Genomic DNA, 26,101 nt, shown 5'->3' with positions numbered 1-26,101 from the left:
TTATTATTATTATTATTATTATTATTATTATTATTATTATTATTATTATTATTATTATTATTATTATTATTATTATTATTATTATTATTATTATTATATATTCAACTTTTTCTTAGGTGTCTATTTTGTTTTTCTGTAACATGAAAGTCCTTGTTAAGCAGTACATTTTAGATTATTTCCTTCCCAGCCCAAAGATACTATCATAAACCCTGTGGTTTTTTAAAAAAAAGTATATATTATATTTAAAATATCTGATATATTTATTTTAAGCTATACAGAATTAGAAAAACAATAATTTGATAAACAATATGGTAATATATATTTAAATATTAAAATGATTTTTCAAGTGTGAAATTAAAATATTATCTTTTGACATTTTGACAAATAGGCTGTAAACCAAAATGTCTTTTGTACATATGTTGTTAACAGCAGATAGACAAGTCACCCTCAAATAGACAAGTCAAGGGCTCTAAAAATGATCAGAATCTTGAAATAAGCTTCGAAAATTATCAGTAACCATATAGTTCTTTCAGTATCATATGATCATGACACCCTAAACCAGTCTGTAGCCCAGCTGTTGCATTTTGTATGAAAGGAAAATCCAGATGCTTTTATGGACAGCACACTACAGTCTAGACAAGATTTAATTAAGGAATAGAAAATTGTTTCCTGATCAGAATATCTCACTACCAACAGTGAATGGAGCATAACTGCTGCCATATCAGGACTGTAATCATTGTAATTTATTATTGTTAATTCTTATTATTTTTAGTATGTTTTGATTTCTGTAAAACATCTGAAGTCCCTCCAAATTGGGACAGGCATAAGTCATATAATAAACAAACAAATGATTGTTATGTAAATAATTAACCCAAATTCTACTAGAATTTCCTTTCTTCATTTACTAAAATAATGAAATTATTTCAATGAAACCAGTAGCATCAAAAAAGGGGAAAAGGTTTAAAAAAAAAGCTGCAAAGCCACTTATCATATCCATAATTTCCATCAGCATACAAAATAATTATTGTTCCTGTAAAGAATTGCTCCAGATATGCTCTGATGATTAAGTTGATGCAGTGATGGTGATGGTGATGGAAGGAATAACATAGGGGCTGCAATAACAAACCTTGCTGAAGATATTTTGTTTATTTGTATCAATAAATTTAACATTTACTTTACCAAGAACAGAAGAGGTGAGATAAAATGATGGATCAATTGGGTCTTTTGGTGGGCTAGGACCCTCAATGAATGCTATGGTATCCATTCTTTAATGCTGGTAATATCTGAATTCAGGTTTGTAGTTAAAAATGCATGTGTATTGTACATACATATATACATATACATACGCACAACCGGACCCACACAAACACTTTTAACAGTATTTTATTTTGCATTGTATCACTCAGTTGCACTGATCAGGGAAAAAACATTAGAAGATTTCTCCTCAAACAAAATGAAAGGCACAAGGCCGAATTTTGCAGCATTGTGTGCCCATCATGTCTATGGAGATTCTCAATTATCCAGGTCATGGTTGTCCCAAAGGTGGCTTTTCCAAAAGCCAAATGGATTTTGCTTTTTTCCTTTGAAAAAGTTTCACCTTTCATCCAAGAAGCTTCTTTAGTTGTGTGCCCATGGATTCTTGCTCTAAATGGGCAACACCTACTTAACTGTTTCTTAAAATAGAGCAGGAAAAGCAGTAAATTCTTAACAAACCAATTAAACAAAATATTACATACAAGTAAACCTGAGTCACCTAGAAAAAGTTATTAGTTTTCTATGACATGTACTGTGCAGAATCCCACTAGGAAGTGTGGTATATCTCAAAGAACTATTTTTACAGATTGGAATAGTAAGATAAAGCAAAATATGTAGGTACAGTACAGCTTGCTTAGGTGAAATTCATTTTATCTTAAAATATAGATATAATAAATACTTTAATATAATGCAAAATCTGTCTTCTATGGTAATCAGTCTAAAATAGGTGGCTGCAGTGGCTCACCTGGTTAGAATGCTAAATCAGAAGACCATTGAGAGGTTGACAACTCAGCAGTTCAAAACCCGAGAACAGGAGCTGCATGATGGAATGACTTTCTGTCAATTTGTCCCAGCTCCTGCCAACCTAGCAGTTCGAAAGCATGCAAATGCAAGTAGATTGAAAGGTACCACTTTGGTGGGAATTTACCAGGGACGTGAAAGGAATCTCTTGGGCGTCCCCTGGGTAACGGTGACATCACCGACTAATCCTTTTTATCTGGAAGCACCTTGAAGTGCTTCCAACATGAATGTAGCAGTAGTATCAATCTAAGATATCTTACCCTCCAAAAATTACCTGTGCTAGCATTTTAATTTATTTTTGTCTTCTTTTTCCTGCCATGATTCCTGCTATTATAATAATATAACACATATTTATAATAATAACAAAAACAACATTAAAAAGGAATGCTTTAGCATGTTATATTTTACATTTAAAATATTACATTTAAGCTACTTGCTTGCATGATATTCCAGAGAAATCATTGTTTATCTAGGATAAACAACTGAATACTATCAGCTCTGGGACAAGAAATATTTCTATTTATTGTTATTTACATGTTCCTTAAGATGTATTATTTATCATATAAACATTGCAGTTATATTTCAGTCTTTTTTATTTTTCCTTTACAGTGACCTCAGTATGAATAATATCTCTAAACTGTCCTTGAACTCTCTGCATAAACTCCGCTTCCTGGAAGAGCTGTATGTACCACTGTATCCTTGACTGGCATAGCTGAAAATTAAATATATTTCTGGGATTTTCTCTACTACTTACTTTGAATATCAGTTAACATGACATGAAAAAGCTGTGAGTTTTGACACATAAGGGAACATTTAGTTAAAATGCATTTACCAATCCTATCTATGCTGGGTAAAATGTTACCATGAGGCTGCAACTTTTTTAAGTGAAGACAGAGCTCCACAAATTAATTTTGTTAACAGTTGTTTAAAAAAACCAAATTGCTATTTGGATATACTTAAGCAGCAGGATATTAAAATGCTGGCTCATGTTTATTAAAATGGCAAGTAAAGTTATAATCAAAACCAAAACCCACTGACTGTCAAGGACGCTTGCATTCATATTTCAGACTACTAAGTTATCTTGTAATCACTTTTAATTACTGTTTCCTTACACTTTAGCTTTTAGCATCCCTCAAGGCTAACTGTGCATCATAGCACCCTGTGTAGCTTAGGTTTCCTATTCAGTTATTTGCTCACTTAAATGAAAAAAATGCTTCAAAACCAAGTTAATCAAACACTGCATCACAAATGGAATGTTGGAAAACACTCAACAAACATAAAATTTGGTTACAGTAATCAAACATAAAATTAGAAATTTGAAAATGATATCACAAGTATTCTGGATAAATTCAACAGACAGAGCCAAATTTTCTCATCTCTTTTACAAATTTTTCTCTACCCTTGGACATTCACCTATTACTTCTGTAAAATTCTGTATGCCCTACATAGAAATGTCTTTGTAGCCCATATAGATACTGTTCCTATTAGGAGACAGCTGGTCAATATGCCAAACTTCCATATGAAGATCCAGTGTGTATTGCTGAAATTTTATTTATAGCCTTAGTTTGTATAAACTGTTTGGTGGTTTTCAATGAATTTTTTATTTTACAAGGTTTCTTCCCTTAATGTGTGTGTGTGTGCATGTGTGTGTGTTTTATTAGATATGTATGCATTAAGGGTGTTATGTACAGTACTTTAAATTTTGTGACTTGGTCTTGAGCTGTAAATAAACAAATATAAATACATAAATAACCAAAGTGTTTGGACCTGAGCTCATGTTTCTTCACAATTCTATAGTCTGTGATCCCTAATTACTGATGAGTCATAAAAAACATCTATAATTTCAAAATATAATCTTGTTTATAAGAAAAAATGTATCATATTCTCGTTTCCCTTTTAAAATGCCAGAATTAATTTTTATTCACTTAAGAGAAAAGTGCTTCATCCTGGTTCATCCAAGCTGGGAATAAACATAGCAACTGCTTTGGGAAGAAGGTTGTAGTTTATTGGAGAGGAGAGCCAGACAGGAAGATGGTTCTGGCAGCAAGAGAAGTGAAAAAAAGGGCTGAGCACATGTAGGAAGTGGGCTTTTATAACCCTCTGGAACCTTTTGTTTGGAGTTGTTCCTGTGGCATGAACTTTGACCTGAGTCTGAATGTGCCTTTCTGGTATTCTGATGGTGATGGGTCAATCTTATTATGTCCAAATATTAGGTCTTTGTCTTCTTAATCTCCTAGCTCCCTGGATTTACATCTGCATCTCTATAGAGCTGGTTTCTGCTTGGGGAAGGGAGACCTGGAGCTATTAAGAAAAACTGGGCATGCTTTCCTGCCTCTTTAAGATCCTTGGAGGAAATATATTTTTCTGCCCTTTTAATATTTCCTTCTTGGGGGGGCTGACTTGCCATAATCTCCCCTCTGTGCCATAATAGTGTTGTGGGTGACACACTTTTATTGGCATATGATTAAAATTGATCTGATCAGGGAGACTTGGTAGACAAGCTTTTAAACTGTTAAGCCAAAATAAAAAAAGAAGACACTAATAGAGGCAAGCAGAAAAAGATCCCTGCAGTGGCTCCAAAAGGGGAGCTTCCAACCCATAAAGTTCTAAAAATCAGGGCAAAAATTTTGTTAGGTGGAAGAGAAATTTATAGTTTCCAATATTCTGTGCCAATTATTTTCAAATGTTGGATGTCACTTTGAGTTTCCAGTCAAGTTTGCATATTCCTCCCAAAATTCTTCACAGCCATGGTTTGCCTCAGTACACTGGCTGCCCATTTTCAAGGGTTGTTTCCTGCCTTAGCTCTTAGTTCAGTGCATCCAGGTTTGTAATGTCCAATTGAGGTTAGCTAGTATGCAAGCCAGGCTATTACATTTTCTTAAATTGCACATAGTGAGCTCTAGGACTCCCAATCTGAGTCCACCAGTGCAAGATATTCAGGGCTTAGGTTTGGAGATCTCTTTCCTACTACTTCCTCAGTGAGGGCATATGAATTGCAAATTGCCTAAGGGGGCCTGGTTCCCTCCCCCTTGGAATTTGCTGGAAGTTGTTCTTACAAAGTTTTAATGACACAGGGCAAGAATCGGGCTGGAGCTTCACTGAAGGTAGGTGAAAGAGATTATGAATGGTGTGTGTGTGTGTGTGCAGCTACTAATACAAACAGGCAATATAAACATTCTGGATAAATTTTCCCTCCCACCAGACAGAAATCCAAGATGTTCAGGACTTGCTGTGCCAACTATTCCCAAATGCCATCACTCCATAAATACATTCAATTGGCTTATTACAATACAAATGGGGCAAGAAAGAAAACTTTACAATGAGTTTCCACCCTCCCCCCATAGTCTTCCTAATTTTCTTCTGAGGCTTCATGTGGGGACCAATGGCTCCAAGACTCCTTCCTTCCTTTGCAGCGTTCACATGCATCTGGTGGAATGGTAGGACTTGGGAAGATTTGTTCCACTCAGGTTGCATGGTGGCTTTTTAGTGGATGGCTGGATTCAAAACTCAATTCCACGGCTCAAATGGATGGAGGCAACATCTGGGTCAGTGCGCTCTGCTTCCAAAGGTTGGGGGGTCATCTATGCAGGGCTGAAAGAGATGAGAGCAAGATCTCCTCCCCCCCTTTCTGGGTGGACTCTCCCAGGAGAAGAAGACAAAAGGCATGGTAAACAGAGATAAGAAAAGGAGAAGTACATGAGGGGGGTAGCTTACAGGCAGAGTTTGAAAAGGCATTAATACTGCAGTTGTTAAAGAAACAGATAGGCAGACAAAATGAGGACATCCCAGATGAGGACAAAAGAAAGGCTGGATTCTGATAAGAGAACAACAAAATGAAAGGTCTCACTTTTGAACTTGAACATTTGCAACATGTTAAAGACTTAAGGACTTGCAACTTGAAAAAAAAATGCTGGGCAGCTTGAGAATGCTGAAAGCTCCAAGGTGTGCAATTTTCCAGGGGCAGGAGAATCTATCCTTAACATTTATTCTAAAATAGACCACATTATTTTAGAGATTGAAAAATGGTTATATATTTCAGGAAAAGGATAGGCAGATAAAACCCATTTATAACACATACAGTAAAACTTTTCCAGCAGATGAACTTAAAACATTCCCTCCTGGTAACTTTGAGCTGTTCTTAAGAGTACAAAGAGAGAAAGGGGAAAAGAAAAAAACAAACAAACAAACAAACACATTTTTTCTTCACTGTTTGTTGGCCAGACAAACAGAGTGAGGGTATTTCCTTTTTGGTGGCTTATTTTAAGCAGAATTTCTAGCAGAATTTTAAAATTCTTTTATCTTTGGATTAGAAACAATAAACAGTCACATTTACCTCACACACAAAGACTTTGACAAACACATATACACAAAGACAAGAGATCAGAAAAGGAAACAGAAGTCTTAGTTTTACACATCCTGGTCATTCCCACCATAAATCTCAGTAACTCAAATTAGGGAAGGCACAAATCTTAAACATACCACGTGGTTGCATAGAGAGAGAAAAAGAAAGAGAGAGAGAATCACTATTTCTTATTTTCCCTTTAAGTACCTTTATTTAGCCAAATTGATTTTGCAGCAAAGCCCTGAGCAAAGCCCATTTCTTACATATTTCTCTTGCTCTTTGCCTTGAGCAAACCTCCTAGGGGAGTCCTAATTGTCACCTTTGAACTGCTGCTTCCCATGTTCCCTCTCAGATGTGGGGCTCATTTTGGCTCAGTCAGGTACAAAGGGGAAAAAAACTTCTGGGATTTTTGGAAAAAATAAAGCCTCCAGGAGGACTTCGGTTCCCTGTCGAAGTACCCTCACCTCCTTCCCTGGGAACTCCGGGTTTTTGGACAAAAAATAGATGTCCAGGAAGACTCCGGTTCCAGACGGAATACCCTCACCTCCTTGTTTTGGGAACGTTTCCGGACTCTTTGTTAGTCCTCTCCTCCCTAGTGCCTATGCAGGGAATACAGGCACTCCTCCCTGTTGCCTTACAGGGATTACAGGCACTTTCCAGGCACTTTCCTGAGCTAGGCTTTGCTTACAGGGCCTTGCCAGCTGGTTGCCCAGATCCAATTCTCTCACTCATTCCATTCCATTTTCACACAGCCTTCTCCCTTTTCCCTAACAAAAGGTCCTGTGCTCTGGCGAAACCCCCATGCTTTCCAGGGTCTGCCCTTGAACAGATAATTTCTGCAGTTAGGAAAGACCAGAGGGAGCAAAATCCAAGTGTGATTGGGGGGGAAAGGGTCTTCTCACTTACACACACAGACATACACACATTTCCCTCACTCCTCTGGGCTTTAAAGTTAAAATTTAGAGGTACTCACCTTCACCTTCTTTCCAAAGCAGCCCTTGAACTCAAACTCAAAACTCCCTTTACTACCTTGGCTCCACATGGGCAGGGCCTGGGAAACCCATCCACAGACCCAAGGGGCCTGCTTCTGGCAAGATGCGGCTTACTAGTCTCAGTCCATTGGAGAGGATAGCTTGAAGTCCCATCTGGGGTGCCATATTGTTGGAAGGAAAGTCTTCATCCTGGTTCATCCAAGCTGGGAATAAACATGGCAACTGCTTTGGGAAGAAGGTTGTAATTTATTGGAGAGGCAAGCCAGACAGGAAGATGGTTCTGGCATCAAGAGAAGTGGAAAAAAAAAGGGCTGAGCACATGTAGGAAGTGGGTTTTTATACTCTCTGGAGCCTTTTGTTTGGAGTTGTTCCTGTGCCATGAACTTTGACCTGAGTCTGAATGTGCCTTTCTGGTATTCTGATGGTGATGGGTCAACCTTATTATGTCCAAAAGTCATATCCTGCTTCCCTGGGGCTGATGATTCTTAGAGTTTGGATGGGGTATGTAGATTTTATGTCTTTGTCTTCTTAATCTCCTAGCTCCCTGGATTTACATCTGCATCTCTATAGAGCTGGTTTCTGCTTGGGGAAGGGAGACCTGGAGCTATTAAGAAAAACTGGGCATGCTTTCCTGCCTCTTTAAGATCCTTGGAGGAAATATATTTTTCTGCCCTTTTAATATTTCCTTCTCTGGGGGGCTGACTTCCCACAGTGCTATTAGAATTATCTTCCCTCATTTTAAGTGCTTTGTTTTGGATCTTTCTGCAAATGGAGGCTTGAGCAGCTGGTATTAGATAGGCACACAATCCCATTATAATCCCATTTTTATCTTTAAAATACATCAACACCTTCACTGTCTTCTATGAACCCTTAGGAACATTCCTATATGAAACCTGGCCATTTGTTGCAACCTTAGGGATCTCAGCCTAGTATATTCTATTATTCTACAAAGTCTTGCCAGTCACTCCTATAACTGCATGTGAATACCATGTACTGTAGAACTTGCAAGCACAATTGTTTCTACAGTTCTGAAGGAGGAAGCCAGCAATGTTATTGGAGCTAGTCATGGCACTGTTGAGAGAAACATATCTGATTTCTTTTCTAAGGCTGAAAAATTACCATCTCAAAGAAAAGCAGAATGGGCAAATCTCCAAACAGTTTTTTGTGTACTGCTATTATTCAGTAACTACAACAAGTGCTATTAGAATAATACAAAGATAAATTCACTTGAGAAGAGATTTGTTCTTTCTTTCCTCCCCTTTTCCAAAAGAATTATTTGGCAGCTGGTTTCAGATAACAACCATTGTGCAGAGTAAGTGACAAATGTTCCTTAAAATTTAGTTGATATAACTAAGTTTCATGCCATTAAAAAAAGGGGGGGATGAAGAACTTGTGTTCTTTTTAACATTTATTTGACCATCACTGAGAAAAAACTTTATATTATATAACATTTTGTAGCGAAGTACTAGGTTAAGTAAAATAGACGATTACAATTTTCAAATAAAGAAAAATGCTGGTTTATAAAAACTGAAAATTAAAAAAATAAATATTACTCTTTTTATTTAATTGTGATTTCATAAACTGCCACTTTGAAATGGAAGAAATGTATCATTGTGGAAAAAAGTCTGGTTCCAGCTGGCTTGCCATCTTCCATATATTGCATTTAAAGGTATCTCAGTCTGTAATTATAACATATAACATGGTCGTAATTGCAAGTGCTGTCCCATATCTGTAACCATGATATTCTGCTTGGCCAGAGTGTGGGAGAAGAAAAAAAAACCTCTAAACTATGCAGACAGATTCCAGGAATTCAACATGAAAATATATCTTGGATTGATCCAGGCTGTTTGGGAGTTTTGCAGATCTTTGTAAGTCCTGTTTGGTGCACAGCAGCTCAGAGTAAAAGAGCAGAGGTGAAAATGAGAAGCATTCTATCTGTTTCTCCCTTCTTTTTGACAAAGATTAATGCAGATAAAAAGCTCCAGGCTGCTATAGTGTTTTCAGTGACTGCTTTAAAATGAATGGCTTGCTTGATCTCAATAGCCTGGACAGGTAAGAATTCCCAGCAACAGAAGAATGAATTACTATAAACTCCAGCAGTGCAAAAAGGCAAGCTTTCTTTTGATGCAGTGCAAAGATAGGGGAGAAAAAAGGAGCTCAGCTTTTAAAATTAATTAATGTCATTTGATCAAACAGGTGCTAGTTCAGTTTTGACCTTGGGAGACTTTACCATGAATTAAAAACAATTATTCTCATTTAAACATGATTAAATTAATATGCAGCATATGATGTGAGTCTATTTTTATATATAACTGTGGTTTTAATGCAGATACCAGATTTTGTTAATACATTCTCAAAATACTGTGTATTTCTCTGTAGTATTTCTGTTCTGGTTTACAAAGAATGTATATAGTACAGAATATTTGATTATATGTTAAAGTGCACTCATATTTATAAGACATGTCTGACCCAAGCCAAGCAGGCAATAGCACATTCTAAATATAAGTCAGACTTGATAATGCAAATAAGGGCACTATGACATTGTTTAAAACATTAAAAAGTTAATAAAATTTTATTCAAGAGAATGTAACAGTCATTCTGAATACTTGCTATATAATAATGAATTCAACAAATAAATAGGACTATATTGTAAATAATCCATTCAAGGTTGCATAGGGACATAAAAATTAAAGCATGGATGTTCAGTATAAAATCTCAGTATATCACAAAGAGGTTGGAACCAAATGAAGGGAGATCTCCATGTAATCTGTATTGAGCTGTGAAACAAAAAAAATGGATATAAATCTAATAAAGAAAAATTATGTGTGTATAATATGGTACTGAATAATCAATAGAGAAATTTAAAGATGTAGTTCAGTGTGATTTGGTTTTGCATAATTCATTGTTTTCAAAAGAATTGCTTATGACTTTTTGGATTGTTAAGAACCCAGCCATTTATAACTTAATCAACAAAGCATATTTAAAGCTAATTATGGCTTTAATGAAACTTGTGAGCCCAATCAAAATGCATTTTAACTTGAATGAAAGTCAACCATTATGTTTCTCATAATATTTGAAAATTATGTAAAATACATATTTTTGACAGCTATGGAAAATTAATTAATAAATGCTGGGATCCTGTCCCATCGCTCCTGATAATGTGGTCTTTAAATGAATGCATCTCAAAACTCTTCAGGTTAGAGACTCTTGCCATTATTCTTATAACAACTATGGCAACCTCTGGATTGTGAAATCATACTTAACCATTCAAGGGCTAGGTAGAGATCAAGTTTATTCCAAGAAATTTGGAAACATTCTAGCATAAATTCCAATGCATCCAAAATGTTGTTGCTGGGTGCATAAAGCTCTGAAGAGTAGACATGAAGAATATAAAAGCTCTCCTTTTGACATAGATAAGCCAATGAAATAACTAGATTAATGTTACATCAACTGTAGGAATAGGCATTTGAAAATAACAAGAAAGGCCAAGGGTGCAGGTTGCAAACCAGAGTTCTATTTTCTAGCAAAGGAAACAACTAGGGAATTATGAAGGAACAGCTGTAAGATGAATGGCAATCCAAATCCAAAGCAATGTTGTTTACATAAAAAAGACAACACAAGAGCTGATTGTGAGGTTTTAAAATCAGATTATTATTTAATTTTATCTCTTTCTGCCTATTAGATAGGAGATGTTTATATATTGATTGCAGCTCATTTGCTTATGTAAATTCAAAGCTGGTGAAGTTTCTACTTCAGAAAAAGTGCTTCCTGTGACTGTGTTCCTGTCTTGTGGAAAAACTATAAAGTTATCATAATGATATACATCTAGTGGACAATCCACAGCCTAGAATGCTGAATTATTTGCTACTGAAGCAGAACAGATTGAACAATTACACACGTAACATAAACTAGATTTATTGAGGCAAACTACATTTGCCCAGCTGCTTGTAAATGGACTGTATAGTTACAGGATGTTTTGCACAGAACATTAATTATGACAAAACAGAGCTCTTAAACAACTACTTCTGGCTCTCTGGTAGTTCCAACACTGCTGTCTTGAACATTTTAACATTCAAATTAATTCCACATGAGATGAAATCTGTTTATTTTTTATCTTTTAACCCTGTAGGCGTTTGGCAGGAAATAGCTTGACATATATCCCCAGAGGAGCATTTGCTGGACAATTTAGACTTAAAATATTGTAAGTAAATTATAGTATTGTTTTATACAGGCTATGTTTTAAAATTTGGGAATTTGTGCTAATTAAAGCACATTGTATTTAAAGCTAAAATATTTATTTTGATATAATTTTTTATAATAAAAGATGTCTTCACTTTCTTAAAGAATTTTCCAAAACCAATTTACTCATGACATTAGCAACTTTGCACAATGTTAGAGAAAATCTGATTTTATATAAATGCTTCTTTAACTTCTAACAAAGGATATGTTTTAGTTCCCAAAGAAAATTCTATTGATAATTCTACTGATGAAAACATTTTTATTTCTAGTTTCATTTTTGCTGAGGAAAATAGAAAATGAACACATTAATTACTATAAACATAGTAACTATTAATATTTAGATGTATCTTTTTTCTCTTTATAGATGCAATCAATCTAGAAAAATTATTTTTGCTTAAAGCTATAGAATATGTTTTTCACTTTCCTAGGATTGTCATAATTTAGTTTATATATGAACCTAAACTAACACAATAGGGGAAGAAAAATCATGCAGACCTAACAATTACAAGCATCTTGCATTACTGAAGATTATCCCATAAATTGCATTATATAATGAATTTGATACTTGGTAAATGGTATATCAAATGCAGCATTCAGATCTATCTCACAAATCTATCAGGGCAGATCTTTTAAGGGACCAATATTCAATTTTTTGGGTGGATAACAATAAAGGTGCAATGTTTTTGTCTAGTTTTTAATTTTTTTCTTTTGGATTGTTTATTTTAATATTTTGAGTAAAATAAAAATTTGATTAAAAAAAACTAGGTTCTGTTTTCTAGCTGGGCAAAATGCCATTATAGCCTACCTCAAGTTTTCCTGGTCAGCAAGATAATATTTTTATGGATCACTTCGTCTGACCATCAGCCTTCTAGCCTAGGTAAATACTACACTGAGAAACCAGTTGAGTAATTACAGTCTTGTTGTACACCCAGCATAGCGAGCTAATGGAAAGGTACCTAATTAAACTCTTACAGCTTTGTAGGATAAGTTAAACTGAAGGATAAAGCAGATGCAATTTTTTAAATTGTTTTATGACAGTGGAAACGTAAAACCTAGGTTTCTAATATTCTAATTCTTGAATAAAGTTTACACAACATTGACACTTATGTAATATCAAAAAAACAGTTATTGTACCTAAAATTCAGGTTTTGGATAGCAGTAATTAACAAGATCTTTCTGTGGAAAGATTAATGTAATTTATATTTGTAGTTCCAATTAACATAAGACAGCAAAATTAACTCTTTTTTTGTTCTCCTATTTTATGTGCTAATGTAGAATGCTTCAGAACAACCTGTTAAGACAAGTTCCTTCTGAAGCACTTCAGAACCTACACTCTCTCCGGTCTCTGTAAGTATACACATATTTGTTATGCCAGCTTGTATTTTTTTGAATTAATCCCAAAATATAATATTATTCAAGCTATCTTCAGAACTGGAGCTTCCATTTGTGCTGACATATTTGAAGAGTGCTTGGGTGGCAGAAAATTACATTTGGATCCTTGCAGTTCTGACTATTTTCTGTCTACAATAGCAGGAAATATATAAACACAAAGAAATATTTGTGATGCTCTACCTTCTTCCTGGCTTTTTGTTTAGCTTTGATTTTGTTCCCTCTCATTACAACAAAAGGAAAGGTATCTGTTCTATGTTTAGTCCAGCAATAGAGTTATCACTGACAGAGCTTTGGTACTTCAGTTTACGGAACCACACTGACTCCATAACTTTATTCAGCTGCCTCACTTTATACATGTGGGTGTTGTGTTCCAATGCAATACCTAGAAAGAGACCATTCCTTTCATTTAAATATCATCTGAATCTAGGAAAGATCAGAGAGCTGGAGAGGTATGGGGCAGGGTAGGAGAATTGTTTAGACACCAGTTGCAGAAGAATCCTGTTATATCTCTTCTTTGACTTCCCTAATCATGGCATTTCTACCACAAGGAAGACTGGGTGGGATAGAAAGTTGGAGGTATTATTGGATTTCTTCTTTGAGAACCTACTGTAAGTCTTACAGTTGCAGTTGCAGACTCAAGAAATTACAAAACTATAACATTGGAGCTAGAGCGCTAATAATTCAACTCAGTAAATAAAATTTCATCTGAAGTTGTAAAAATATAAATTTCATCTGAACTATAAGGGGTATATTTTTCTCCCAGAACTATGCTTATTACTTAAATAATGTAAAATAAATAAATAAATAAATAAGAATTTATTTTCCTCAATATTTTGACCTGCTACAGATATAATTTTTCAATATGGTAAATCCTTTCATTTAAATATAATGACCACTACTCTGTGTGTGTGTGTGTAGTGTGCCCCCCTGTTGCCACTATAGATGCCTATACATGTACACTTTTAATAAATTTTATTTTTATTTACAAAGTTAAAATACAAACTTCAATAGAAAAAGGGAAACAAAAACAAAACAAGAGAAAAAATATGCGTAAAAAGACATACACATAAAGTGCCCAAGTTGAACACCAATAAATATATTTCAACAATAATAATTTCCCCCCTTGCAAAACAGCTCTACAATCTATTAACTTCTACAGTTCTATTTGCCCAGCTAATTTGACCTACCATCTACCTATTGAAAAAAAAAAAATTAAAACCCAACCACAAAACAAAACTTCAAAGCCCTCTATTAACAATCTACTATTGTATTTCACCCAGAGAAAGTCCACAATGGCTTCTAATCTACCATAAACTATTGCAGTCATTATCTCTGATCTGTCCAGGATCAAATATCTTCGATTAATAAAACTTTTCTTTAAAATTATAACTGGGATTTTTCCAAACAATTGCATCTAATTTCTCAAAGTCATAGATCTCTGTTGTGAATATCTCTGCAGCACTTGTTTCCAGAAGGTTTTCGTACAAGTTGAACCACATCTCTTAACAGTTGTCTTCTGACTGAATATAATAAATCTATTCCACAATCTCCATCAGTTTTCTTAATAAAGTCCTGCTCATCACTCATCCATGCTGCCATCTCTAAGTTTTTAAATTCATGCCCCTTTCAGCGTTCTCCAACAAGCCTGAAGTTCTCAAACAAATCTCCTTCTCCTTCAATACTATCAGCAACAAATTGACTTCCAATCCACCCAATTGCAAGTCTGATTTAGCTGCTGTTACTTGTATCTGAATGTCATCCTTAGGTTGATTTATAACTGTTCTTAAATCATCAAAACTTTTATCAAAATTTTCATTCAGCGCTTATAATTTGAAAAGCATTTTTTTTGAAGGAGGCTTTCACATTAAATTGATCTGGCTCTAGCTTTTCTTTTATGTCTCTTTTTGTGGGCATTGTAAAGAGTATGTAATGTATAATGTTAAATATCCTTAATTTATTATTTTCATTTTTAATATAATCCAAATTTCTTTTATAGCCTGACTTTCACAACAAAACATAGGCAATTCCTCTCAAGGACAAAAGTAGATGTTCCATAACAAAATGACCACAGTAAAAATTAAAATAATATTTACCATGATGGGGAGTAAATAGAAAAGAAAGGAAAAATTCCAATCTCTTTAGAAAGAAAAAGAAAAAAGACCAGAAAAATAAAATGGCAAAATTCTTTTAAAAGCTAGTAAAATACAAAATCCTTGCAGTATAAATCTGACTCAAATGTAAATCAAATCAAATCACTTTCATTACCAAGGAGAAAGTTTTTGCACCATTGGTATCTATGCAGCAAAAGCAAAAGTGTTTCATAATTCCAAAGCAAAGCAGTAAGAAAAAAGAAAAAAAATACATTTTATGTCCAGCAAAGGGGTATAAAATAAATCAGCATTCAACCAGACAATGAATTAAAGATGTAAGTCAAAAGCAAAAAAAAAAAAAGTTCAAAAGCTGATGTTTAAAAGCTGATGTTTAAAACTGAGGTGCACATAAAAAAAAAGTGACAGGAAAAGACAGAGACTCAGTCCTCCAACTGCTCATACCAAGAATTGCAATCATCTAGATTTCTCTTCCCTGGCAAGTACACGATTATCTGAGGATCATCTTAGGTCAATCCTAGTTGCTCCCATTCGAATCTGGGGAATCTGCTGCCAAAGGACTGGCTTTGGCAGTAAAGTCAGCTGTTTGTTGGCAGGAGAAAAAGATCACCCCGGTGCTCAGCAGGTTATTTTCTGGAAAACTCCTGCTTTTATAGTTTTAAATCATCAAATTGAGAATAGTATGTGTAATTATTTTAGTATTTTAATATTTTGTTTCTGAGTTTAAAAATAACACTTTTACATTTAAAATAACCTGTGGATGGCTAAAAATCACAGTTATGAACATTTATGTGTGATGTCAAGCATTTATTATCCAATTTAATTTTTAAAGGAAGATACTATCTGAATCTGAAAAGATTGGGCAAGATAAAAGTACTTAATTTAAAAGTACTTAATTCTATTAATTATGAAGTGGAAATTCTGATTATTTATGACAGAAACTTCAAAGTCTAACATTTGCCACTAGAAAAAAATGGACTATAGCTCATGTTAAGTTTGGTGCTCGGTGAGGCATCAATGAGGTAGCAGGTGAACAAACAACTCTTTATTGAAGGTTTAAACAGAAGCCTTCCATCAGCCATTAAATGACTCAACACAGCCCCAACCCCATATGGTGACGCATCACAAGCGATGCAGACAGGCAGCTTTTCGTTAAAATGCATCAAAACGGAGTTTGAAGACAGCAGTGATTTGACTGCTGAGAAGCACTTATTGTGGACGCTGCTCCACTTCCACTTCGTGTTTGTCCAAGAGCCGGTGTAACGGCTCTGCCACTGTGGCCTTGTGAGGTAGGAAGGCATGATAAAAATTGAGCAGTCCTAGAAACGCTTGGAGCTCCCCCTTTGATTTTGGACTGGGGGCCTGCTGAATTGCTTTGAGCTTGGATTCAGCAGGATGAATGCCTTGGGCATCTATACGGAAACCGAGGAACTCAGTTGAAGCTACCCCAATCTTACATTTCTCCTGCTTCAGCTTCAGCCCCGCTTCGCGGAAGCGCTGAAGGACGGCCTTGAGCCATTCTGCCAATTTTTCGACTGATTCCCCAGCTATGAGGATATCATCGACATATGGGCACACGCCTGGAATACCCTTGAGTGTGCACTCTAACGCTCCCTGGAAGAGGCCTGGGGCAACACTGACCCCGAATTGTAGGCGCTTAACCTTGAAATCTCCCCTGTGAGTAACTATGGTTTGAGCTTCCGCCGTGGCATCATCCACCGGCAGTTGCTGATAGGCTTGAGCCAAATCTAACTTGGCAAAGATGCAACCTCCCTGTAGTGACGCCAAAATGTGGCTGACTACAGGCACCGGATATGCGTGTTGTTGGAGTGCTCTATTGATAGTGCACTTGTAATCTGCACATATTCTCACTTCTCCATTGGCCTTAAGTGGCGTAACTATGGGGTTTTCCCATTGACTGCTATCAACTGACTGCAGGATGCCTTGCTGCACCAGCTTGTCCAGCTCTGCGTCGATCTTCTGCTTGAGGGCAAAAGGCACTCTACGCGGCTTGATCCTTATTGGAGTTATGACAGGATCAAGCCAAAGAGCTATGGGAGGACCTTTAAATTTCCCTAAGTGAGGGCTAAAAACATCAGCAAACTCCCGGCAAACTGCTGCTAAGTCCACTGCTTGGGTGCTGTTTATTAAAGTTACATTGATTCCCAATGCATCAAACCAATCAAGCCCAATTAGGCTTGTGCGGTTGCCCTCAAGTACTACAACTTCCATGGGGGCCTCAAATCCCTTGAATTGCACCCTGAGTGTAGCTTCCCCCTTGACTGTTATTCGGGAGTTTTGGAAATCTGTTAAGACGAGGTTCGACGGCTTGAGCTTAACTCTTTTGCCGTTGCGACTACAAATGTGTTTGAAAGTCCCCTGGGAAATTATGGATAATGCGGACCCCGTATCTAGTTCCATGTTGCATGGAACCCCCTGCAACTTGACTTTGAGCCGCAGTTTTTCCTTAAGGGGGCAAAGGGCACCTGTTCTAAGTATGCTCCTCCTAGTGGCCCAATAGCCCACCCTGTGTTGCCCCGGGGCCCTGGTACCTTTCCAGGGAAACTCTTCTGGTGGACTCTCTCTCCAATGACCCTGACAGACTGTGGCAATGTGGCCTTGTTTGCCACACGCCCGGCACGTTGCTGTGCAGAACCTGCAGTCCACGCATTTGTGTCGGCCTCCATACCCCGCACATCAAGAGAAGGGAACTGCCTTGTCAACCGGACGTTGTGGCCTTCTTTCTGGTGGCTGCTGTAACCAATCGATCTCTTGATCGGATTCGGAGTCTTCGACCCTCTCAGCACCCTCCTGGTGGACAGCCTCTACGCAGGGAGTGCTCCTGGAGAGCCGTAAGGCCTTGGCAGCCCCCCCCCCCAGAGGCTTCTTCGGCTGTGATCTCTTTTAGGGCATCTTGAAATGAAATAGTCTCTTTAGCAAACAATTTCTGTTGGAGATCCCTGCTTCTTAACCCACACACTAAGCGGTCTCACAGCCTCTCTTCAAGATCTTTGAACTCGCAGGGTCGGGCCGCTTGACAAAGGGCATCTATGAATTCGGCAGCCGATTCGCCCGGTCGTTGGTCTCTTCATTCGAAGGCGTGCCTCCAGGCGATGACCGACAGCTTCAGCTCAAAATGTCCTTTGAGCATTTTCTTAAGTTCAGAATAAGCAACAGATTCAAGCAGCACCGGAGCTATTAAGTTTTCGGCAATCTTGAACGTCGCCTGGCCACAAACGCACAACAGCGTTTCGGCCTTCAAGCCATCTTCACGAACTTGGTTGACTCTTAAGTAGTTCTCGACTCTCGCGATGTACGAGCTCCACCTCTCTGGATGTGTGATGTCGAATTCTGAGAGTTTCCCAAGTTTGGCCATGGTGAGTTGTTTTCGTTGTTTTCTGCCTTGCAATGCCTTGTGCTGCCAAGGCTTCTTTTAATCTCCCTGGAACAGTTCCTTGGGAGCGCTCTTCCTCCAGCATTTTCATATTGGCAGGAATGGGGGGGACGCGGCCCAAACCAAGGCATCGTCTTCTTGGCTTACCCCCTTAGTGACTCAGCTCTTCGAATTTGGCACCACATACCACCTTCATCGCCACTGTTAAGTTTGGTGCTCGGTGAGGCATCGACGAGGCAGCAGGTGAACAAACAACTCTTTATTTAAGGTTTAAACAGAAGCCTGAATAACTGCCGCTCCACCCCTATTTATACACTCAGCAACCAAGTGGCGGCCAATAGGATTCAAGTATTAGTTCCCACTTTTAACACAAGTAATTAGCATGTAGACAGAAAGTCTGGCTCTTAACTGACAGAGTTTCATGACTGTTTTTTCAACATTTCCAAGTAATTCACCTCAATACATTACAGCTCATATAAACAATGGGTCCTTTATTGAGGCAGAGATACATAAAACTTCAATTCCATTTCTAAATAACTATCTCACTGTCCTTTATTCTTGGTTTAAATATCTCTCCAAAAGGTAGGAAAGGGAAATAAGTAAGTAAGTAAGAAAACAGAGGAGTTGGGGACCCTAATTAAGCACTGGTGTTTGGTGACAGAATTAAAATAAAAAGAGAATGAGAGTGGTCAGGCTGTAGACAAAGTAATATATTCATGTGCAAAATAGCTACTATCCATTTGAAAGAAGATAGTGGGAAAATGCACCTCTTCAACAAAAAGAATTAGAACAATTTATTTTGTTGTAAATGAGTCTGAAAAAGGTCTGTTGAGATTCTATTTCTTATTCTGTAATTTTTTTTCCATAGTCTGCTTCTAGTCTTGGTTTTCTATTTAAAAAGTAATTCTAACTTTTTTCCTCTTTTTTAATTTTCAACTTTGAAACTATGGAAAAAAGCAGCTGTATAAAAAGCAATTAGATCAGTTTACAAAATAAAAAAATATTTAAGAAATGACAAGCTTCATAATTGGTATTAATTTGATATGAATATTGTTAGCTAGTTTTTCTAATTTAGTGATAAATGAATTTACTGATATCTAGCTAATCTTACTGCTGTTCTACAGATTGAACATTATTCTTTCCAGCGTAAATATATCTGTTTTTTTCCCTGAAACTATTTACTTCCAAATTAATTTGTTGTATAGCATGAAACAAATTGTTTTTATACCTTGAATTTTCCAGCTTCAGACTGCTGTAATGCTATCTTTGTGGAAATATGCAGTCATCAAGTAACACGTCCTAATAGATTGTTGGCGGTAGCTGCATAGATTCTGCATCTAGTAAAAATAAGGGCAGTTTGCATGTAAAAGCCCAAGCTGCCTGATGCTCTCTCAGAAGAATTTTGCTTAATGAGGTATATGCAATGGTTGTCAAGCTGTTTATTTTCATTCAGTCTGCAACACAGTCTACAAAGAATTGTAACTGGTTATCATATGTTTACTAGTCTGCTTATTGTCTTTTAACTGAAATGAAACATGGCTTAAAAAAATATTCTAAAGCAACAAGCATACTTTCTTTGCTTTTGAGGTAATTTGTGTGTTTTAAGACCATAATTTTGGTAATTTCTTCCAACAATAATAAATGTGTGTTCTTATAAACAAAAGAAACATGTCAAAAAATCAACATACCAGTTGTAACAGCACCTTTAGTCTTGGTGTGCAACATTTATGCATGTACAAAAGGAGTAAAGTAGTTTCTGTCATACTGCCACAACTGCCATCTTGACTTTTTTTTTTAACCTCACTGAGGATACTGCAGCTTACTTCCATTTCATATTTGTGTCATATTACTACATTACAGGAATCTTACAACTCAGCAGAACATGAAGATATCAATGTATATTTAATGTTATTTCTTAATGAAAATAAAAATAATTTTAATGTTTAGTATTGTTTTCAGTATTATTTTATTCTGCCCGGGCTGTACTGCAACAATAAAATTCTGCATGCATAGCTCTGCTCCATCTTCATCTAAAAGCCTTCTTCAGACTGTATTAACATACTGTCAAAAAAGAGCCATAGTTATTATGGTACTTTTGTATTATGGTCACTGCCATAGCATTTAGGGCAGTGGTTCTCAACCTATGGGTCGCGACCCCATTTGGGGTCGATTGACCATTTCACGGGGGTCGCCAAGCAAGGATGTCCGCCATTTTTTTCCCTTTTCCAGCGGGTGCCTTACCTCCCTTGAGCTGGGCCAGCTGGTGGTCGGCCTGCTCCGTCTCTGCCGCTTGCCAGTTACATCTCGGCCGGCGCAGGGGGCGGAACCACGCATGCGTGGCGCTCCCGGGCAAGGAAAGTCCTCGACTTACGACTGGTTGGGTAGTCCTCGACTTACGACCAGTTTAGTCCTTGACGTACGACCGGTTTAGTCCTCGACTTACGACCGGTTGGGGGTCGCGGCATTAAAAAGGTTGAGAACCACTGATTTAGGGCATACCACCAGATTCCATAGGGATAGCTGTAAACTTTAGTGGGGTTATGACACATCTTGCCTCTGCTTGCAAATGAGGGAATAAATAAACTGGTTTTTTTCTGTTGCTGCAGCCAAAACAGAAGAAACTCAAATATATTGTACTTAAAATAAATTTTCCATCTATAAAATGAAAGGATGTGTTTTGCTTATTTATGTCTAGTTAAATGCATAAAACTTTTTACTCATAAGTAGAAGAAATATTTATCAGATATAGATAGAAAATTTAATGACTCAGACAATAGCTTCAGGAAGAACTTCCCAAAACTTGCTTAACCCCTTCCTCCCTCCCCCCAAAAGCCATCTTGACTCCAGGTTGTCGAGTAGAGGAATGGAAGCAAGAAGGAAAGAAAATCTTTCTGCAGCTGTTCCCCTTGAACTGGGGAAAAAAATCCTTCATTTCCAAACTACTGTACAGTACAAACGTACGTAACAAAATGGGCCTTTACAAGCTTTAGCTGTCTATCTAATGGCCTGTAGAAGGCAGTCTACAGTCTAGCTTTTAAGTCCTAACTGAGTTCTACAGGAAGTTAGACAGCTAATGTTTACAAAGACCCAGCATCCTCCATTTTGTTGCACAAGTTTCTACAGTACAGCAGTCAGCTAATTTTTGGAGATGAAGTTTTTTTTTCCCAGTTCAAAGGAAAAGCTGCAGAAATATCTTATTTCCTTCTACTCTTCAGTTTGAAGTCAAAGTTTTAGAAGGGATAGAGATCGGAGAGCAAAAGTGAAGAATTTAGTTTTAGCAACTAATTGGGGTGGGGGAGAGGGGAAGAGCAACAAGTCTGTCTCTTGCAGCTTTTTAAAATTTTGTTTTGTGGCTTTCTGGGGGAGGGAGGGGAGATTAAGTAAGAGAAAGGTTTTGGGAAGCTTATCCTGAAGCTACCACGTTTTATGCCAGGGCACAGCTTCCCAAAACCTAGCCAGAGGCAGGAGTGGTTTGCAGCTTTCCAATGGTCAGCCGGTCAGCGACTGGCTGATTGGCACATAAAGCTCTGACAGCAGTCACCATGTGCACAAGGAATGGTTGGTGCCCTGAAAATGACAGCTGCTTCCAGGAGGCATGGAGAACAGGCCCAAGCACTGTAGTCCGTCAGGGTGGGAGGGAGAGAAGAGGCAGGAAAGCACTGCAGCATCCCCCCCCCTATGGTCTGCTGTAAGGGTGAATGATCACAAGGCTACTAAAACTGACATAACTTTGAAATAGAGTAGTATGTAGTTTTTGAGTGTTGGTCATAACTTTGAACTATCATTAAGAGGCCTGTCATTGAGGACTATCTGTATACTACAATATTTTGGACAATACAAAAGTCTTAGATATCAGCTAAGAACATCTCCTCTTTTGAGATCACATGCTATCATTATTACATATTATTCACTGTTTTATAGTGTCTCACTTTCATGATTGTGGCCCATACAAGCATTGCAATGCTGTAGTACAGACATGTCAAACTCGTGACGTCACGTGACATCGTGCAACATATCGGGATGGTTTTGCCATTGCTGGCAATGGGGTGGGCGCAGCTTCCGGATGATGCGTTCAGCCCATGGGCCGGCAGTTTGACACCCTGCTGTAGTACATTATATCAGTATTTTAAACTTAGGTACGACATTCATATCTAGAATTAAAATACTGACCTTGTACTAACTGTTCAGGGATATATTTTAGTAAGCTATAGAATATATGGTCAAAACATGCACAGTATGTTATTAATATTATGCTGGATTACATTCCTTAAATTGCATGACTTTTTCTTGAATGATATGGGCATTTTAAGTGACTTCATGAACAATTTCATGTAATAGAACAAAATAAAATATTTTTGGATTCTTGAGTTGCTTGTCTTTGGAGCATAACACAGCTTTTAAACTATCTGCATGTTAGCCATGTATTATAAATTGCATATAATGTATTGTTCATGAGTTAATGGATTTAGTTTTGAAAGTGCCAAAACTTTGATCAACTGAGCTAAAATAACTGAAAGAAAACTTAAGGTTCCGTTGCATGCGTTAGAGATTGGCATGCTTTATTTACATTATGATAGGAAGCACAATCACTAATTAAATATTTTACTATCTACAAATAGAACAATGGCTCTTAAGAATAAAATAAAAGATCAGATAGAAAACATTTGTGCCAGTAGATTTTAAGAGTACTTTATAAACTCTTTAATTAAGTTATGTATTCTATAATACATTCTACTATAACTTCTTAGCTTGGTATTCTGCTGGATTTGAACAAAACATTAACTTTATTCAATTTTTATTGAAGTACAGTATATATTTGTCATATACTGGTTTTTTAAATTTAAAAGATGAACATCATGAAAATTTAAAACAATTGTATACAGATCTAAACTTTTTCATGACTTTTTAGATTTGTAGACAAACAACTTAAAATCTATAAATACTTCATGTCATGTGTAAGGAATTCTGAAGTAAGTTCCTAATTCAGATAATATTGTCTAATTTAGGAGAGTGAGCACATTTGAATACAGGGGAGCTTTTGCGTAAATGTTCTTAGAACAGGAACCGGTTTGATATAGCGTTAAGGCATCAGGCTAAAACTGGAAGATTGTTCTGGTCCTGCCTTCGCAACAAATACAGCTGAGTAACCTTGGGCCAGTCACACACTCTCATCTCTAAGAAGCAGGCAATGGGAAACCACTTCTGAAATCTTGCTGAGACAACTGCAGGGACTTGTCCAGGTTGTTGTAAAATGTCAAAACTGGCTTAAAAGCACCAAAAAAGAAAATTGTCTTAGACTTGCTCTACAAATATTACTGAAATCATAAGCTTGGTCATGGTTGTTATTGTGGGATTCTAGTTATGCCCCTATTCCTGTAGAGCAGGGGTGTCAAACTGGCGGCCCATGGGCCGGATGCATCACGCACAGGCCACGCCTACCTCAGCAAGGGCAAAAACCATCACAATACATCACATGACGCGATCGAGTTTGATACCCGTGCTGTAGAGGATCTTGATGGGAAATTACTTTCCTGATTCTTCTATGAATTAATTGTCCAAAGTCAATCAAAAATAGCATTAAAGCCTTCCTGTTAGTAGTAGTATAAAAAGATAATAAAAAATCATAAATAAGTGATAACCAAGGACCTCTCAATAAATAATTTCTTGTATAGATAGAAGCTAATTGCCTCAAAAACGGTTCCTTTCAGGGTTCAACTTTAAGTTTCAGAACAGATTGTGTTATCGCCGATACGTGAAGCAAAACACCAAGTTTTCAGTGCTCTGCCTTGGACAGATTAGTTGTTTACCCAGACCCTTCTCTAGATCAGAGGGAGAGTGCTCTTGCAATTAAACTAAAAACAGTGCTTGAAAGGTAGAAATATATGGGTTTCTATGTGACATGTTCTCTATCATTCTACTATCTGCTTGAATGGTTATCTAGTCCAAGTCCAGTTTTAAATTGTAGAGCTATAAGAAGGGAACACTTTCAGCAACTTTGGCAGCTAAGGCATACTGTTTTCCAGCATAGCTGGATGCCCATAATATATCTTTCTGAGGAGGCAGACTCAGTTGTTAATCAATGAAACTCTGGAGGGCAACTCGGAGTAATGCTTACAGGTTAGTTAAATGGATAGCCAGTAGGAAAGTGTAGAAAATAGGGAAGATGATAGAAATATTTAAGGACCATTAACTTGATAAAAGGTACTGAAAAACTTTTTAAGCCCTAAGAAACATGATAATATCCATAGTGACTTAGACAAATGCTTCCCTTATTCTAGTGGTTAAGGCATCAGGCTAGAAAGTTGGAGACTGAATTCTAATCCCACCTTACCCATGAAAGCCAGCTGGGTGACTATGGGCCAAACACTTTCTCTCAGCTCAACTCACCTCAAAGGGCTGCTGTTGTGGGGAAAATATAAGGAGGAAGGTGTTTTGGTTATGTTTGCTGCCTTGAGTTATTTGTAAAAATAATAAAGATGGAATACAAATAAATAAAAAAGAAGGAGGGGAAGATACAACAAAATCAAATTTGCAAGAGTCTGTCATTATAGCCAGCAGGGCTTTTTTTCCCATAGAACGCCCAGAACGGAGTTCCGGCACCTTTTTTGGATGGAACCTTGTAGGGTAGGCAAGGCGGGTTGTATGATGTGTGTGAGTTCCGGCACCTTTTTTTTTTTTTTTTAGAAAAAAAGCACTGATAGCCAGTATCAATAAAGTAGTCCTGTATAGGGCCAAAACCAAGAATGATATGTAACAATTCTTCCAAGCTGAATACTTTATTGTTTCACAGCTATAGATCTTGCCAAACTGAGAATTCTACTATATGGTAAACTATTAGGGAAGGGCCGTCTTCATCCTCTTTGTCTCACACATAATATTTGGACTAAGTTGCCTCTTACCCCTTCTACCTCCTCTCATCTGGGAATCCATCTATTTGCGACATTCCATCACATGGTCTTCCTGCAGAGGTGATTTCCTGTTGTAGTTTACCTGTTGGTCTGAAAGAAATTGTGTGACAGTATTACAACCACCAAAGAAAAAATATCAGTGAAAAGGACGGTTGCATAGGAAGCAGTAGCAGATCCTCTTCAGGTAGCCATAGGTTTAGTCAACTTGGGCTGTTTTTGGAGTCAGAACTTCATGGCCACCATTTAAAAACAAATAATTACATGGTAGAAATTATAATATAACTTGAAGATGCTAACCACAAATTGCTCTGCTGCTTATATCCACTATTCACCAGAGGAACCTACCAGAGGCATCATTTCTTGAAAACCCTGTAATCTAGCCTAGGGATATGCTGGAACAAGTTCATGCAAGATGCAGACATTCCTTAGTTTATTATCCAACCTTAGATTATAAAATTGATTTTTCATAATTCAATCCATGCTATAGATTATGCCATTATTATTTCCCCTAAATATATTGTGTGGACTATGTCCATGTTCATTGTATCTTTTATCAGCAACAACCCTGAAATTATAAAAGAAAAGAATGGCAAGATCTAGGTCACATACAAGGCAGTTTTTAATCTTGCTGGAGGAAGAAAAACATGTGAACTGATTAAAGAAGAAAACAA

The 26,101-nt window shown here is 37.0% G+C and overlaps 1 protein-coding gene across 1 annotated transcript in view; it reads left to right on the top strand.

The window, feature by feature from the left end:
* LGR5 (leucine rich repeat containing G protein-coupled receptor 5) overlaps positions 1-26,101 on the top strand; it is a 75,653-nt gene that overhangs the window by 21,808 nt on the left and 27,744 nt on the right. Inside the window, exons 2-4 of the mRNA XM_015811782.1 lie at positions 2,665-2,736; positions 11,519-11,590; positions 12,904-12,975. Coding sequence (XP_015667268.1) covers positions 2,665-2,736; positions 11,519-11,590; positions 12,904-12,975 — 216 coding nt within the window. The remainder of the gene's footprint in view (positions 1-2,664; positions 2,737-11,518; positions 11,591-12,903; positions 12,976-26,101) is intronic.

Source organism: Protobothrops mucrosquamatus, unplaced genomic scaffold, assembly GCF_001527695.2.
Source record: "Protobothrops mucrosquamatus isolate PMUCROS unplaced genomic scaffold, P.Mucros_1.0 scaffold49, whole genome shotgun sequence".
Taxonomy (NCBI): Eukaryota; Metazoa; Chordata; class Lepidosauria; order Squamata; family Viperidae; genus Protobothrops; species Protobothrops mucrosquamatus.
Note: the sequence above shows the minus strand (reverse complement) of the source record. Positions and strands in the feature narration are given on the sequence as shown.